The sequence below is a fragment of the Rana temporaria genome, chromosome 4 (genome assembly GCF_905171775.1).
Source record: "Rana temporaria chromosome 4, aRanTem1.1, whole genome shotgun sequence".
Taxonomy (NCBI): domain Eukaryota; kingdom Metazoa; phylum Chordata; class Amphibia; order Anura; family Ranidae; genus Rana; species Rana temporaria.
Window position 1 is genome coordinate 197340744 of NC_053492.1, and position 17775 is coordinate 197358518.

Here is a 17775-nt window from a genome sequence, read left to right on the forward strand (position 1 = left end):
AGAACAGTAGTCATATACCAAAAGCTGTAACCCACATCAACAAGACACATTTCGGTGTTCAACATTCAGCAGTGAGAACAGTGAAAACATATTTCTGTATGAATTATATAGTTTCATGGAATTTTCATGTCATTCTTCTTAATGTGGCTTTATATAACAACTTTTGTTATTGGTAGGAGTTTTAGTGGTTTCCTGGGTACCAGATATGGCTTGAGTTATTAGGACTACATTGAGGCTTTGTATGCTCTAAACCAAATTGAGGTAAAAGGATCTCGTTAGAACAAAAATAAGGGCGCTTCTGTTGATGACTTGTTTTTGCAGAAATGGGCATTGGGGCTCATACTTATCTTGCCTTTAGTGTCTGATTGGTCACTGACCCAGGTTAAGTATGTGTAGATCTGTTGCTTGCCACCTGATATGTGCATGTTTTCCAAGTCACTGACTGTTGAAGAAAGGATCAGGATAACAACCCCAAATTGCACACCTTCACAAACAAGTCCACATTGACAGTTCCTATGTTTCTGCCCTACCAGGTCTTAAAGTGTGGTGTAAACTATATTATTTCCTATTTCCATGACTTTGTTTACTTATGGGTCTTCCTTCTTTTTTTTTTCTTCTAGTTTTCAGGATTTTATTAGGAATACAGTGGAACCTTTGATTATGAACATAATACGTTCCAGGAGAATGCTTGTAATCCAAAGCACTCGCATATCAAAGCAAGTTTCCCTATAGAAGTCAATGTAAACGAAGATAATTTGTTCCACATTGACTTCTATTGCATGCAATACTGCATGTGGCCAGAGACGGGGGGCCCTGGAGAGACTCGGAAATACTCGGATACCGATTGGATACACTCGAAAAGGCTCGGAAACACTCAGGAACTGAGTTTCCGAGCGCCTCTGGACAGCTCCGAGTGTCACCATTGCCCCCGCACCTCTGGCCAAATGCGGTACTGCACACCCTAGAGACTTGAATCCTGCTTGTTATACAAAACAACACTCGCAAACCGAGTCAGGATTTAAAAAATAATAATAGCTCGTATTGAGAAACCCTCATTAACCGCGTTACTCGCAATCTGAGGTATTACTGTAGGGGTAATTCGATTCAGGGTGGTGTAATGGGGGGATGCCCATATTTTCTAATATTATGCTGGCTTTCTTCTTATCCAAATCGCCTATTTTAGTTTGCATTAGCAGTTTGCAAGGAGCAATAGGGCATACATGTAATTTACATGTCCGGTATCTCTGTTGTGATCCATGAGTGGTACATACAGTTTATTGGTGCAATTGTTAATAGAAGCTCTTTCACATAATATATAATAGACATGTGCACACTGAAATATTTAGTTTCGGAATTTAGTTTTCGTCCGAAAAATACATTTATTTAGTTACTGCCGAAATTCGTCTTTATTTATTTATTTTTTCGTTAAAAAAATGCATTAGTCCGAAAATCCTAATTAATTAAGGTCGAATCTGTCATTGAAAGCTTATGGTGTCTGTCGAATGTTCTAAAAAGATTCGAAGGAATCTTTAAAAAAAAATAGAAGATTCGCCAGAATCTTTAAAAAAAAAAAGATTCGACGGAGCAGCGAAATTGTACGATGCCGCAATCGTACATTTCCGGTCGAATGTTCCGCCTACAAGCTAGAGTAGAATTCTAATGTTGTATGACTAATAATAATTATATTTATTAATTATTATTACTAGTCAACCAACATTAGAATTCTTCTATAGCCTATGGGCAGAGCATTTCACCATAAATGTCCGCTCGCTGCGATCGTATGTTTTTAGCTACTTCGTCGAATCTTCATGTCTCTATAATGTCGAATCTTTTCTCTCTATGTCGACTCTTCTTCATGTCTCTATAATGTCAAATCTTTTCTCTTTATGTAGAATAATATTGGACTAATAGAGTTAAAGCAGAGTTCCACCTAAAAATGGAACTTCCGCTTAATCCACTCCTTGCCCACTTACATGCCACATTTGGCATGTAATTATTTTGGGGGGGGAGTGGGGGCTTCAGGAGGAGTGGGACTTCCTGTCCCACTTCCTCCTTCCGCCGAGGGGCTGGTAAGGCGAATAGCTTAATCGCCTTATTGCAGCCCCTCCCTGTAGGCGAGCGCCTGTCCAATCGGACGGCGCCGCTCGCGCATGCGCAGTGCTGCTCGCGCATGCGCAGTGGGTGCCCGGCCGTGAAGCCGAAAGCTGTCACTGCCGGGTGCCCACACTAGGAATGAAGAGGGGGGGGCGAGGAGCGGAGCCCCGGCCGGCGCGTCACTGGAATCGTGGAGCAGGTAAGTGTCTGTTTATTAAAAGCCAGCAGCTACACTTTCAAAAAGTTTAATAAACTTAAAAAAAGGCTGGAACACTTCTTTAAGGTTAGGCACATTCGACCGCAACGAAAATGAAAATAAAGCATTTGTTTATGTCGGATCTTTCGATTTTCGTTTTCTGTGCTTTCGTTATTGTTTGTTAAAACGATAACGAAAATACCTGAAATTCGGACGAAAACGAATGCACACGTCTAATATGTAATGCAATATTTTGGTTTTGGATAGTGATCCTTTATGTTCTATAATATGTCCTAGTAAGTAAAGCTCAGTTATAAGTACATTTCACTGGCATTGTTTGGTACATAATACAGAGAATGAAATGAGTCCCTGCGAGAACATTCTCTGAAGACATTGCAATGTTCAGGAGCAAATTGGTATACTATGCCAGTTAATACATTACTTTTGAGTTCCAAGAAAGGATGCATTTCCAGTGACAATAAAAAAAGTGAAAATATGTGACAGTATTGAATTGTTAGTCTGTTAACTTTCTGCACATTTTCTTTGTCAAGTTGTATACTTGCAGAGCACTTGAAGCACAAGATCTAGTTGACACGTTTCCAATTTGTAGCAGATTTGAGTGACAAGTCTCTAGCAAGAGCAAAGTTGCAGTGTTGAGTCTACAGCAAGAGCTCTGCAAGTCTACAGCATGAAAATTCAGCCACAGTGACCCCTGTGGTGGGATGACTATTGCACAACATAACTGAACCAGGACTTGCAGAATGTTTGCAAAGAAAGTTGATCTGGAGTCATGCAATGCAGACTTGCTGCAATTGTGCAACAAATGAGTGAAGCCTGACAAGTCTAGCAAGAGCTTAGCAAGTCATTTTCAAACTTTCAGCACGATTGCTTGCTATCTGGGGTGGTGACCAGGCTCCTGGGAGTTGTCTTGCTATGTGCTCCAGGTATAGGGTTCTTTATCAGTCTTCCTCCCCCAGCCTTATTTTGTAGAACACCTTAGCCTGAAACTTCCATAATGTTTTGGATGGAAAGATTATTAGAATAATGTGTTTGTAGTTGAATTCATCAGTTGTTTGCTGACTCTCTCTTTTGAGAACTGGTGGCACAACACACATATACATGCCAAAGCCCAATTCCATATTCATATTATAGTGAGTAAATTAAAAATGGCAAATTGCGTTTTCAAAATATTTGTCAAAGTGGTTGTAAAGGCAGAATGGGGCTTATTTACTAAAGACAAAGCCACTTTGCACTAAAAGTGCAAAGTGCACTTGAAATTGCACTGAAAGTGCAGTCACTGTAGATCCGAGGGGAACATGCAAGGATAATAAAAAACAGCATTTTAGCTTGCACATGATTGGATGATAAAATCAGCAGAGCTTCCCCTCATTTCAGATCTACCCCTCAGATTTACAGCAACTGCACTTCCAAGTGCACTTAAAGTGCAATTTCAAGTGAACTTTGCACTTGTAGTTTGCACTTGTAGTGCAAAGTGGATTTGCCTTTTCATAAATAACCCCCAAAGTGTGTGTGTTTTTTTTTTAATCTTAATACATTAAGTTAAAAAACCTTCTGTGTGTAGAAGCCCCCCTAATACTTACCTGAGCTCCCTCTCTATCCAGCGATGTCCACAAGTGCCTCGATCATCTGGCACTCTTCCTTCTGATTGGCTGAGACACCGCAGTGGCACCATTGGCTCCTGCTGCAGTCAATTAAACTCAGCCAATCAGGAGAGAGAGGGGGCAAGGACGAACCACAGCTCTGTGTCTGAATGGACATAGGGAGCTTTGGCTCGACCCAGGGGCCCCCATAGCAAGACGCTTGCTGTGGGGGCACTCGACAGGGGGGAGGGGCCAGAAGTGCTGAAGAGGAGCTGCTCTGTGCAAAATCACTACACAGAGCAGGTAAGTATAACATGTTTATTATTTTAAAGGAAAAAAACAAGACTTTAGTATCACTTTAAGTAGCTTTTTTATGTAGTATATACAATACATAATAGTAAAGAGATAAAATAACCTTAAAGAGGATGTCTGCTGAAAAAAAAATTGAAAGCCAGCAGTTACAAATACTGCAGCTGCTGACTTTTAATATCGGAACACTTACCTGTCCTGGAGTCCAGCGCCGTCCGCAGCAGAGGTGGAGCAATCGCTTGTCACTCTGCTGCCCCCCCCCCCCCCCCGCCATCCTCGGTGAGGGAACCAGGAAGTGAAGCGCTCCGGCTCCACTGCCCGGTTCCCTACGGCGCATGCGCGAGTTGCACTGTGCCTGCTGATTGGCTCCCACTGTGCTCTGGGAGCCGAGTGTTCCCAGAGCACAACGGGGGGAGGACGGGAGGTGACGTCCTGCCTGCAGTCTTCCCGCAGACTGTGGCCGGAAGTTGGTGCAAATACCTGTCTTTAGACAGGTATCTGCACCCCCCTGAAAGGTGTCAAATGTGACACCAGAGGGGGGGAGGGTTCCGATCAGCGGGAAGTTCCACTTTAGGGATGGTGTAATAAATGAAATCATCATAAGTAAAATTGAATATGGCAGTTCATAACACCTGCAATAATGCTTTGCATGATCTGGGTTTGACTCGACAGCTCAAGAGAACTGAGAGTCAGAGCAGGACTTAGACTTTCGACTCTCAATTTCATGTGAACTTCTCCTTTTCACCCTTGATGTACATCTGTGTATCTTTTCACGAAGCATGTGTCACAAAATAAATGAGTTTTGTAAGGTAAAACACTCAAAACAAGCTAATGTGTTGCTTTCAGTGTAGTCCTATAATCCAAATTAATGACCAATCTTATCCATGTGAGTAGCTCACATTCTAGTTCATTTTTCTTTTTAGTTTTGGATATGGTGGGGAAGAGTTGCCATCAATACTGGGTATTAATTTTGGTCTGTGACTCCAGTAGGATTTTTTTACCTCACTTCCTGTTCTTGTATTGCCGTAAAAGTAATAGGGGCAGTGACATGGAGAGCAATACAGTATAGACATTGCCAGAAGTTGTAACCCTTCTTTACTCCACTAAAATATATTTTGTTTGTGTGCCCGATGAGAAGTGAGGCAACATCTGTTTAATATGGACAAAGGCATGTATACAAATCAAGTGTCTCTAACCTTTCCTTGCTCTTTCCGAAACAAAATATAATGTTTGTTTGGAGGTGGACTTTTATGGTGTGTATTAAAAGAAAAAGTGCATGTCTGATTTTATTTTTTTGTTTAAGGTATACTGCTAGCCCATTTAAAATAAACACACTGGGGGAGATTCAGATAGAGATACGACGGCGTATCTCTGAGATCCGACGGTCGTATCTATGCGCCTGATTCATAAGAATCAGTTACGCATAGATCTCCCTTAGATCCGACAGATGTAAGTGACTTACACCGTCGGATCTTAGGTTGCAATCTCCCGCCGGCCGCTAGGTGGCGCTTCCATTTGTATACGCAACGAATATGCAAATTAGGAGATCCGCCGATTCAGAAACGAACGCCCGCCCGTCGCTTTTTTTTACGTCGTTTGCGTTCGGCTTTTTCCGCGGATAGTTACCCCTGCTATATGCGGCGTATCCAATGTTAAGTATGGTCGTCGTTCCCGCGCCGAGTTTTGAATTTTTACGTTGTTTGCGTAAGTCGGTCACGAATACGGATGGACGTAATTTACGTTCACGCTGAAACCAATGACGTCCTAGCAACGTCATTGGGAGTAATGCACGCTGGGAAAATTTGCGGCGCATGCGCAGTTAAATTGGCGCGGGGACGCGCCTGATTTAAATACTACACTCCCCCTAACCGTGGAATTTGAATTCCGCCGGGGGATTTACGATCCGCCGGCGCAAGTTTCGAGGTAAGTGCTTTCTGAATACTGCACTAGCCTCTCAAATTTGCGCCGGCGGATCGTAAATCAGATAGATTACGTGGATCTAAAGATCCGCTAATCTATCTGAATCTAGCCCACTGTAAGGCTTTAAAGTGTAAGGCAGAATTCAGTCAGAAACTCGGTTCAGAGCTGAATTCTGCCGAGAAACCCGGCCGTGTGTACACTTTCGGCCGAGGAAGCCGACGAGGACCTCGGCGAGGAAATAGAGAACATGTTCTCTATTTCCTCGTTGTTCAATGGCAAAAGTCGGCCCGCCGAGTTCCTCGGCGGCTTCCACACTGAACTCGACGAGGAACTCGATGTGTTTGGCACGTCGAGTTCCTCGGTCGTGTGTACGGGGCCTGACTCTATTTTTGTTTAGAAAAAAAATAAACCATCTGAGTGATCAATGTACAATGCAAGGATTTTAACAAACTTTCCCACCTTTAACCTCCCTGGCGATATGATTATTTCAGATTTTAGGTGCTGAAAGCGGTACCATTATTTTGCATGGAAATTTGGCATTTTGTATTGTAGGCCTGTAATTCTTAGGAACAATTTACTTAAAGAGTCTAGTAGACATCCCGGGTATGATAAAGTAAAAAAAAAATCATAAATTCTAATATAATAAATAATAACTATAAACTATAAATAATTATAACAATAATGTAATTAGAATAAAAATTATTTAATTATGTAATCAAATCAAAAACATGTGAAATTTGCTCAGTTGCAGAATTGTCGCTGTCATTACTTTTATTGTTTGATGACAAATTTCCCCACAAATCGCTATCGCTCAATTCTGCAAGTGATTCTAATTTATTATCGCTGTTTTCTAGCTGCTCTAAAACCACTTTTGATGTAAAGAAACACTTTTTGGTTGCTATGGACAATCTACAGTTTGCAGGGAGAAAGAACAGTTTTTATTATATAAAAGAACATGTAGGACACTGGGCAGACCACTAGGGACAAGGGGGGTGTGTATTTTTTACATACAGTACTGTAATCTATAAGATTACAGTATACTGTATGTAATGTGTTTGTTTACTTTTTTGAATTTGGTGCCGATCTCCGCCCCCGTGGATAAAGGGCCAATCACAGCGGTCCTTTACCATGTAATCAGCTTTGTCCAATGACAGCTGATTATGATGATTATGATGTAAACATAAGCTGGATATCGGCATTCCTTTCCTCACGCTGACAGTGAGAGGAGTGGAGAGCTGATAACAGGCTTGTGTTAAGGGGACACCTATACTGATAATCAGGGCACTAGTATCCCAACAGTGCCCACCATTGCTGCCAGTCAGTGCCCACCAGTGCTGCCAATCAGTGCAGCCTCATCAGTGTCTCCTCATCAGTACCCACCAGTGCCTCCTCATCAGTGCTAAAATCTGGCCTGGCCAGGAAAAGGATAAAAGTGGCAAGTGTTTAAATTAAATGTCTTGTGCAGCATTTGTATATGCTTTATTATTATTATTAGGCCCCTTTCACACAGGGCGGATCAGTAATGACCCGCCTCCGTATGCTCCGTAAGCTCAGCTGGGATCGCTTCGTAGATCCCCGCTGAGCTGGCGGATGACAGGGCGGTCTCCGCACACTGTGCAGGGGCCGCCTTGTCTTTTCTCCGCTCTCCCCTATGGGGGGATCGGATGAACACGGACCGTATGTCCATGTTCATCCGATCCGCAGACGGAAGAAAAAATAGGGTTTTCTTTCGTCTGCAAAATCGGATCTTTGCAGAGGCGGTCGAGATCTGGTGTCAGCGGATGTTCATCCACTGACACCCGCAATCACATAGGGACCAATGTATGTCCCGTTTTCATTCGCAAACGCACGTGTGAAAGGGGCCTTACTTTTATAAGTGATGTTACCCTTTAACGCATGTGCATTAATGCTGTGTATAATGTAAAAAGGGGGGGGGGGGGGGTCACATGCACAAGAGCTGCAGTAAAATGTTGTTTTTATAAACCACTAAGTGTGCAGGGAAAAAAATGTAGTTTACGTAAAGCATTAGCATTGTTGGGCAGCACTATAAGTTTACGTTGGAGCTTTGTCTGTATCTGTGGACCTCTTTATATAATAGATAAGAGAAAACAAAGTTGGATGCTTACAGTTAACACTCTTAAAAAGATCCATGGTTTGGATAGCCTCTGAACTTAATTTTCCCGAGCTGTAATGGCATTTCCAGAGCCCAGCAATGCCCATAGAGTCCAGTGTGAGGCGTCCAGTGTGAGGCAGCCTCCTCTGGCAGCGAGGTAGTTAAAGGGATGTTGACAGATGAGAGAGGGACTGTTTTAAATCCCAATGGAGGCTCCCACAGGAAATTAACTCTCCATCCTGCAGTTAAATCTGACCCTTTGGCTGTGATTCAAACAGTTAGCCATGTGAACACCATAGAGTGTCTGTTTTTAGCAGGGGCAGGCCCACAATCCAAGAAGATTGTGCTTCTAGGAATGAGCTTGGGACCATAGACAACACCCTCTGAGCAGCTTGTTTCTGAGAGGCACACAAACGTCCGGAATACTCCGTTATACAAATGAGAGCAGCAAAAAAGACTAGTGCCTGGAAGAGCTACAAACACGGGATACTGGAATAATCCACCGCTGTCCTGCAATGCTGCTTTCATGAATTCCTTGTGGGATTTTCAGCACTTTGGAATGGCTCATTTGCAATGTGCAGACATGTAGCAATGCCGGAGAAAGGTTTCAGGTCCCAGAGACGTCTGTGTAATAGCCAAGTGGATCTGGTCTATAGAGTTGGCTGCTGTGCTTTAGGTTAGTCGTAGTCTGCCCTGCACTTGTATTTCTCATTGCTCTGGATGTCCAGGACAAGTTCACAGGAGACACCAAGGAAATCAAATGAGCAACTGGACAGAAAAACAGCTTCTATGGCAGAGAATAGGTCCTGTTCCGTGTTTCTGGAGTATTGGACATGTGAAGGGAGTGCAGAATGTTATCTGCTTTGACTCCAAGGGCACATCAAATTTCTGTCGCCACTTATTCATCTGTTTTTACAACTTTTTCTGGACCTTTGATAGTGGATTTGGAAGCGTTTTTGTTTGTTCATAGAGAGTTTGAGTTCATTTTTTGTTCTCTTTTATAAGTTTATTATGTAGTTCAGCAGACAAAACGTTTATCATCCCTAGAATAATCCATCCAATTTTCTTTGCATATACAGCGCTACAATTTATTACGTAATGTAATATCTCCCACATCTAACTTATTACCACTTTTTGAGCTGTCAGAAGGAAAAAGTAGCAGATGAATTTTGTGATTAGTGTTGTTTTTATATTTAGAATGAAGGATAATTCACAGAAGGACCCACAATGTTCCAGCCTATGCCCCCGTCTCAGAATAGTTTTCATCTGACTTTGCCCAGGAGTCATCCTCCCATTTGTTTCTCTCTGCTGGGCTGATCTGTACGGTGGGACCAACACCTAGCCACAAGAGGGAGAAGAGCGTGGAATGTCAGTGTGTGGCATGCTGTCATCTCTCTGCTTGCTCCACAACTCTTACACAAACATTGGCATCCTCCAAACTTGGGATAAAGGTTCTTGTTTTTTTCGTGCTTTTGCATATTCTCTTGTGGACTTTCTAAACCTTGCAGAAATGAAGCGATTTCAAGCATGGAGGAATTCTTTTCCCTTTTTGTCACATTTTAATATTTATAAAGTAAGTACTTTAGTCTCTAAAGGTTGTTAGCATGTAGAAATTCATACGTAATGATTTTCTGTGCACTGCAGTTGTGTCCTTTTCATTAGCTTATGTGTATTTACATGCAGCAAAAGGGTACACATTTATTATGGCAGCTGATCATTCTTCTAACACTGGTTTTCAAAGGGTTTTCGGAGCCAAAGGTTAACGTGGTTGTAATCCCTTACATATACAAATCCTCCAACAAAAGTTAGACCTGTTTATCTGCAGTCTCCTCTACATCCATTCAAAGTTCTAAATTATAAAGCTTGTCTGGGAGTTCAGAAAAAGGGAAGCAGAGAGATGAAATTTCACACTTTAGTGCGAAAAGCTCTGAGAGCTGATTGGAGGGAACAGCACACAGGAACAGAGCTGAGGTTGTCAGTCTACTGCAGGTCCCTCCCCTGTCATTTTTCTCTTGGTGTCAGGAAAACTTGTAAGAAGTGATTAATACTGATAGTAGAGGAATGACGCAGCGGACAGAAATTACACTTAGGCCTCGTACACACGGGCAAACATGTACGATGAAAACGGTCCGCCGGACCGTTTTCATCGTACATGCCCGCCCGGAGATTTCTGTATGTACACACCATCATACAGAAATCCGCGCCTACACGATACGCGGTGACGAGGCCGCGACGATGACGCGGCGACGTTGCGCGGCCCTGGAAGTTCAATGCTTCCACGCATGCGTCGAAGTCATTCGACGCATGCGAGGGATGGCGGCCGCTCGGACATGTACGGTAGGTCTGTACAGACGACCGAACATGTCCGACGGGCAGGATTACAGCGGGCATGTTTCTAAGCAAGTTTAGAAACATTTGCCCGCTCGAAAACGGTCTGGCGGGCAAATGTACGCTGGAATCCTGTCCGCTCGGCTGTACAGACGACCGAACATGTCTGCTGAAACTGGTCCGCGGACCAGTTTCAGCAGACATGTTCGGTCGTGTGTATGGGGCCTTAGGGGGTTATTTACGAAAGGCAAATCCACTTTTCACTACAAGTGCAAACTACAAGTGCAAAGTGCACTTGGAAGTGCAGTCTCTGTAGATCCGAGGGGGACATGCATTTTAGCTTGCACGTGATTGGATAATAAAATCAGCAGAGCTTCCCCTCATTTCTGATCTACCCCTCAGATTTACAGCGACTGCACTTCCAGTGCAATTTCAAGTGCACTTTGCACTTGTAGTTTGCACTTGTAGTGCAAAGTGGTTTTGCATTTCGGAAATGACCCCCTTAGTGCTCTTAATTGAGACAAGTACACACTATACAGGGATATGCTTTGTTCATATTTTATGTCTGAGGTTTCAACCACTTTAAAGCACAACTCCACTTTTGTTGAGATATATGTACATTGCAGGGATTGTATCAAACGTTGTTGCAAATTGTTAATTTTTGTTATTCTGAAGAAATCCCTGTGTGTTTCTGTGTGAGTCTAATGGGAGTGGTTTCATAATTATCAAATAGCTGTGCACCTGCAGGGCACTAATGAGGAAAGCTGCTGGGCCTGCATCCCTTTAGACGTGTTCCGATTGGAAGTATCTCAAAAATGACTTTTTGTTGCAGGGGATGCCTGAAATCGGACTTGCTGAATTCTATCTTAGTGCAGACGTCTGGGAAAATCAATGAGCCAATCACTCAAGCAGGAAATGTTTCTGGGGGGTGTACTGTACACATTCTTTGTATAGAACACCTCCAGGTAGCCATATTGTATTTTCAGAAAATGATAAAGCTGCAGATAGAAAAGGAAAAGTAATTTTTAAGAATAATCAATTACAATATTACCTGTGTCGCTATTGCATAAGCTATATTATGTTTTTCTTTATTTGTCCATCCCCCCCCCCCCACAAAAGTAGAGTTAACCTTTAAGGCTTCATGTACACTTGAACTACTTTGACCACTGGCAGTCAAAATGTTCCTATCCTGAACATGATTATTCTGTGTTTAGGAGAGGGAGGTTAGGGGAGGTTGAACCTCCCCTAACCTCAGCAGCTCCTAAACTATCCTAAAAGCCTATGGGTACATGGACACAAGGGCTTTTATGGAGTTGTGTTTAGAAGCTTTGCCAAAAAAACACCAAATGTGCGTGCAAGTGTACATGGAGCCTAATGCCGCGTACACACGATCAGAAATTCCGAAAAATCTTGGATTTTTTTTTCGACTGAATTTTGGTTCAAACTTGTGTTGCATACACGTGGTCACACAAATGTCTGAAATTCCGATCGTCATGAATTCCGACAGAAAAAGTCCGATGGGGCCTACACACGGTCGGAATTTGCGACCAAAAGATCACATCGAACTTTTCTTGTCAGAAATTCCGATCGTGTGTACCCGGCAATACACACAGGTGCTTGACAGAGCCAAACCTATTTACCCGTTCACAGTCAAACACTACTTGCTCTCTTGTGTCAGTAGCACTCCTGGTTGGGTCACAGCCAGGAAGTGGAGACTGCTGCTGGAAGAAGCACTATGCATCATGCTATTTTGGATTAAGCATTTGTGTGTTGCTTCAGCAAGGAGCTTCAGGTGCACTGACACTTAGGGCAATTTAAATTGTGTCATACATTTTGGATCAAGGAAGGTGAATGACATGTGCAAGGCCTTATGTACACAGACGGTTTGCTCAGCTCCTCTGAACACCTTTTCTCCCGGCAAAGTAAAAAAGGCACCTAAAGCCATGTTTTCCACACATATTTAGGCATGTGAAGCGTTTGAGCGTTAACGCATTCCATTGGCCAGGATATTCATTTATTTTGGCCATTGGAAAGGAATAAACACTCAAGTGCTAAATGTGTTTAAACACTTTTTTCGGAGCATCAAGCATTTTTCAAAAGCTTCTCTCCTGAATGTGATTTATTTATATATTTTTTCTCCTGTAAACACTTTTCTTCTAATATACCTATAAACGCCTATGTGTGCATAGACATATAGGCTAGGTGCATTGATAGGCAGAAAGAAAAACACCTGCTAAAGCAGCATTGTTTTAGGTTCTAAAAACTACACTATAGTGTTTTTTTTATCCATCATTGTTCTGTCCTTATGTTCTTTACTCACAATGTAAGTTCATATTATAGATTTTCTGTAAAAGTGAGCTTACACTTTAAAGTGGTTGTAAAGGCATATGTTTTTTTATCTGTATGCATAAAGATAAAACACCTTTTGTGTGCAGCAGCTCCTTCAATACCTGAGCCCCATCTAGATCCAGCAATGTTGCAGGAGTGTCTTGGCTGCACGGGACTCCCCTCCTCATTGGCTGAGACCGCAGTGCCATTGGTTCCCGCTGCTGTTAATCAAAGTCAGTCAGCCAATGAGGAGAGAAAAGGGGCGGGGCTGTCTGAATGGACACAGGGAGCTGTGGCTCGGGTGCCCCCATAGCAAGCTGCTTGCTGTGGGGGCACTGAACAGGAGGGAGGGGCCAGGAACGCCAAAGAGGGACCCGAGAAGAGGAGGATCTGGGCTGCTCTGTGCAAAACCACTGCAGAGAGGCGAGAGTTTACAATCACTTTAAAGGGGTTGTAAAGGTAAATGTTTTTTCACCTTAATGCATTCTGTGCATTAAGGTGAAAAAACATCCGACAATACCAGCCCACCCGTTATACTTACCTGACCCTTCAAAAGTCCTGCGCTCGCCCCCAACATCCTTTTCCCTGCTTAGCCTGGCCGTTGATTGGTTACAGTGGATGGATTGAAAGCTGCACAGCCATTGTTATTTAAAAAAAAATATATATATATATATCTTTAGTGATCCTTTAAGCTTAACTTTTACAAAACAGTCCTGAATAACAGTTGTAGTTTAAACATATCCAAAGTACAAACCTGTAGTTACAGGACCTGTTTTACTAATATGGTAAGTGAGCTGAAGTTTGCTGTGTTTACATCAGACATCCAGTCATTGGAAAAAAGCTTTCTTTTTTAAATTCCTCATTCAGGAGGCTTTTGGTTGGATGCAGTTCACCTCACTTCACCCTTTAGTAAATCAGGCACTTAGTCTCAGAAATCTATCAGAATGCTAGATATGTTCTATGTGTCCAAATATAACATCTCTGGGACAAATACCGATCAGCTATTCATAGGGTTTTTTCATCTTGCATTTTGTGTGATGTAAATGGTTGGCTGTGAACTTGCTGGCCATATTTTCTCAAACATTAGATCCTTCAAAATATGTTTTAGAGGAGTTTATTTTTCATCTAATGTTCACCTGCACTCCCATTCTTCCAGAATCATTTTTTATTCCCTAGAGTTCAGTCGCCTTAGAATGTTTTGTTTTCTGTAAGGTGTAAACGATATGATTGCCTATAAACGACATTACATTGATTGTACAATATGTTATTGGATGTTAGATGGGCCATGGGTAGAAGATTGCCATCTGTCATTGTGTGACAAGGTCATACAAAACAGATTGCCTTTCATTCTTCTGACTGCTGTAGACTGATGAAAGGTAAAATCAGATTTTCTGCGGGTTGCTGAATTCTACACATGACTGCCTTGATAAATACTCTCATTTGTGACAATAAAATAAACATGTTTTGAGAAGCTCTGGTGATTGTGCTACCAAATTGTTATTACAGTGGCATTCTGCAGTTCACCTTCTCCCAGGGTCTGTGGATGGTGCCAGAAAACTCTCATTATGTCTCCTAACAAAACAGAATACAGCACAGAAAGCGCCTACTCAGTCCTCACATTGATTCCAGGCTGTGAACTATTTATTGTTCAAATAACGAACCACCAGCTCTCTAATGAAGCCTTATACTAGGCTTCTTATGCAATATTTGCTTACCCAATATCCTGCTATAATTATTCGTGATTTATACAGTATATAAGAATTTTTACTTAAAGTGCTCATAAACCCACAACTAAAATCAGTCTGTATATACAGTAAGGCATGCTTGTTATACTCATTGTGGAACTTATAAAGGTTAATCCTCTGCATTGTGTAAAAATGCTGTTTTATCCTGTCTTCTCTGATCCTCCCGTTCTTCCACTGTCCCCAATCCATCTCATGATAGAACAGAGGCTAGGGGACAAGCTGCACATGCTTAGTTTGGTGTGTTTTGCTAGAGAGAGGTTTTTTTTTTTTTGTGAGAGAGCATGTGATCAGCACAGGGCCAATCAGCACTGTCTAGACCTGGGGTGTCAAACTCAATTTCATTGTCTGCAGCATCAGCATTATGATTGTCCTCAAAAGGACCGGTTGTATCTGTAATATTAAATGTCCAGCGCATTCCCTCCCCTTACATTAGATGTCAAGAGCCACCCCACCATCAGAAGTTGAGTCCCTTTCTCTTCCTTACATCACAGTGCACCCCCTTTCCTTATGCTGCTGCTGGGAAGAATATGGATGCATTGCTTGAAAGCAGGAAGTAGGGGTTTGCGGGAGGACCAGAGGAGGGGGCTGTAGCTCTCCTGCAGCTGCAGGAGAGGTGCGAGGGCCACATGAAATGGCCTGGAGGGCCGGATTCGGCCCGCAGGCCTTGTGTTTGACACCAGTGGTCTAGAGTCTAGACAGAGGGTTAGTGGTCCTGCAGCCTCATAGGGTAGTCAGAGTAGTATGAAAACTCCTCCTACAAGCTTTATCTAGAGCTGAAAAAGTTCAATGTCCACACTCTGCACTTCTTTTTCTAAGATTTATTTGCTGAACTTGGTAAAAGAATAAATCGGCCTCCCGGCCACAGCCGCGGAAACAGGCAGCCGAGGTGGGTTGGATGGAAAATTTTGACCTGTATGATGCGGTCCCGGGAAGCAATAACAGAGGTTTTATACATTCTGACCAGTCCTCGTCCCACACTTGTTTTCTTCCCGTCATTCTGGTACAGATTAATATTGGTTTCATCCATCCAAAGAATGCTTTTCCAGAACTGGTCTGGCTTTTTTTTTTACAAAGTCTAATTTGGCTTTTCTATTCTTAAGGCTTATGAATTGTTTGCACCTTGTGATGAACCCTCTGTATTTGCTCTTGTGAAGTCTTCTCTTGATTGTAGACTTTGACAATGATATGCTCACCTCCTGGAGAGTGTCCTTTCCCTTGTCCGGATGTTGTGAATGGGTTTTTCTTTACCATAGAGAGGATGCTGTGTTGTTCTTTCCTCAGAATGAGGAGAGTTTTATATAGTTTGTTCTTTACACTCTATTCAAAATTAAACCTAATGTTTTGCCTTTGCCTACGTTATACTTTAGGGCTCAATCAGATGGCAGATTAGTGCCATGCTCTGTGCAAAGCCATTGGCAGATGTGTGTGCATACACGTATGTTACCTCTATTTCCTCGCCGTCCAGGGTACTAGATGAGAGCTGAAAAAGTTCAATCTCCACACTCTGCACTTCTTTTTCTAAGATTTATTTGCTGAACTTGGTAAAAGAATAAAAGAAGTGAATGAAGAGGTGGAAGAGGTTCAGGTGCGTAGTTTCAATCCGGAAACACTACTGCTTCCAGTGAGACAGCCCTTGTCGCCACTCTAACCAGAGTGGGTTTTGCGCACCCGGATAGGTTTCTCCCACTAGACTAGCAGCCGGAATGACACACGGAATATGGTACAGTCTCTGCCACAGACCTTCCCACAGTTGCAGACACTTTTCGGTCTGGAATCCTCGCAGTACAGGATTCAGCACCCGGATTTCTCCAGAGTAACTCCTTGTAGAACTTGAAACTGACAGGCGATCACCATCAAGCCTTTCAGTAAACGGTGCATCCTTCGATGAAGTTCAAGGCCTCTCTTGAGACACCAGCCTCGTGCTTGGTCCTTCATCAAACGGCTTCCTCCCTCAGGACGGACAGCACAGGATCACCTTTCAATGCGTAGATCCAATCTGCTTACTGGGCCTGGAAAATTGGAAAGAAACTGCGCTAAATACTAAACAAACAAGAAATCACAGTCTATTCAATCCGAGAGCTGCGATTACCATCTAAACAATAGATACAAAAAACAAACAGTGAGAAAAATATAAATCGCGCTACCTCTAAACCGTGTGAAACAAATGTTTGAATCACAAAACACACAAAACTATGTGATATATATTGATATAAATCATAAACTATATGGTATATGATAGTATTATATAAATAACTAATATACCAAAAAACAAGAGAGGTTGACAGCCACTAGAGGGCACTATATAGCACTCTCAAGTCCCTCAATAACAGTGAAACAGTGATAATATTGATAATGAACATCACATTTTTTTTAATCATATCATTAGATCAATAAATATTAACCAAATATAAATAAATATAGACATATAAATAAAACAAATATTGTAGCAATAAAGTCCATAAATGTTTAACACATGAAATGCCAAGTTCCAAAATCAGTAGAAAACATGTCCAAAGCAAAGTGATGAATCCTCCACCAAACTAAAGATTGGCTCCTTACCTAATCGCCATGATCCCTTATGACAGGGGATCATGAACAGCATATAATAGGTAGTCACTACCAGTCTTGCAGTTCAGACAGATACGATCCTTAACATTGGGTCTCATCCACAAGTGATTAAACTTCACCAACATCAATGCCCACCATGTAAAAAACAATAACAGCTCCACATAGCGCATTAAATGAGTAAAAAAGATTTATTAAAAGTTGTATTGCACTTACAAACATGCAGTAAAAAATGCCCTGAATCTGATGTGCCGGCCGGTACACAAATTCCCAGACACCTGTCCACTGGGGGAATGTTTGGAGCTCTTGGGTGATGACAGCGCGCTGCTCCGCCCTACGTCCGTTTCGTAAAATATTACTTCTTCCAGGGTTTAGAGGTAGCGCGATTTATATTTTTCTCACTGCTTACTGGGCCTACTCAGAAGATCACAACCCCGGACCAACATGGTCCCGGAGCCAGGATTACAGGAACACACACCCCTGGCCAGGAGGGCCTCACACAGGGGGTGTTGGGACGACAGATTTAAGATCGACCACCCCAGTCCAGTGACGTCTGTCTCTTATGTACCCCTCCCC

The 17775-nt window shown here is 42.5% G+C and overlaps 1 protein-coding gene across 6 annotated transcripts in view; it reads left to right on the forward strand.

Annotated features, from left to right (window-relative positions):
• Nucleotides 1–17775, forward strand: part of TNK2 (tyrosine kinase non receptor 2) — a 241147-nt gene that overhangs the window by 115459 nt on the left and 107913 nt on the right. For 3 of the 6 annotated variants that reach the window (XM_040349620.1, XM_040349621.1, XM_040349622.1), the window contains exon 1: nt 9406–9806. The exons of 2 other annotated variants lie outside the window; for them this stretch is intronic. In XM_040349620.1, the coding sequence (XP_040205554.1) occupies nt 9600–9806 (207 nt within the window). In that variant the 5' untranslated portion in view covers nt 9406–9599. Of the gene's footprint in view, nt 1–9405; nt 9807–17775 lie in introns of those variants that run through there. One more of the 6 variants, XM_040349623.1, reaches the window with a different exon arrangement.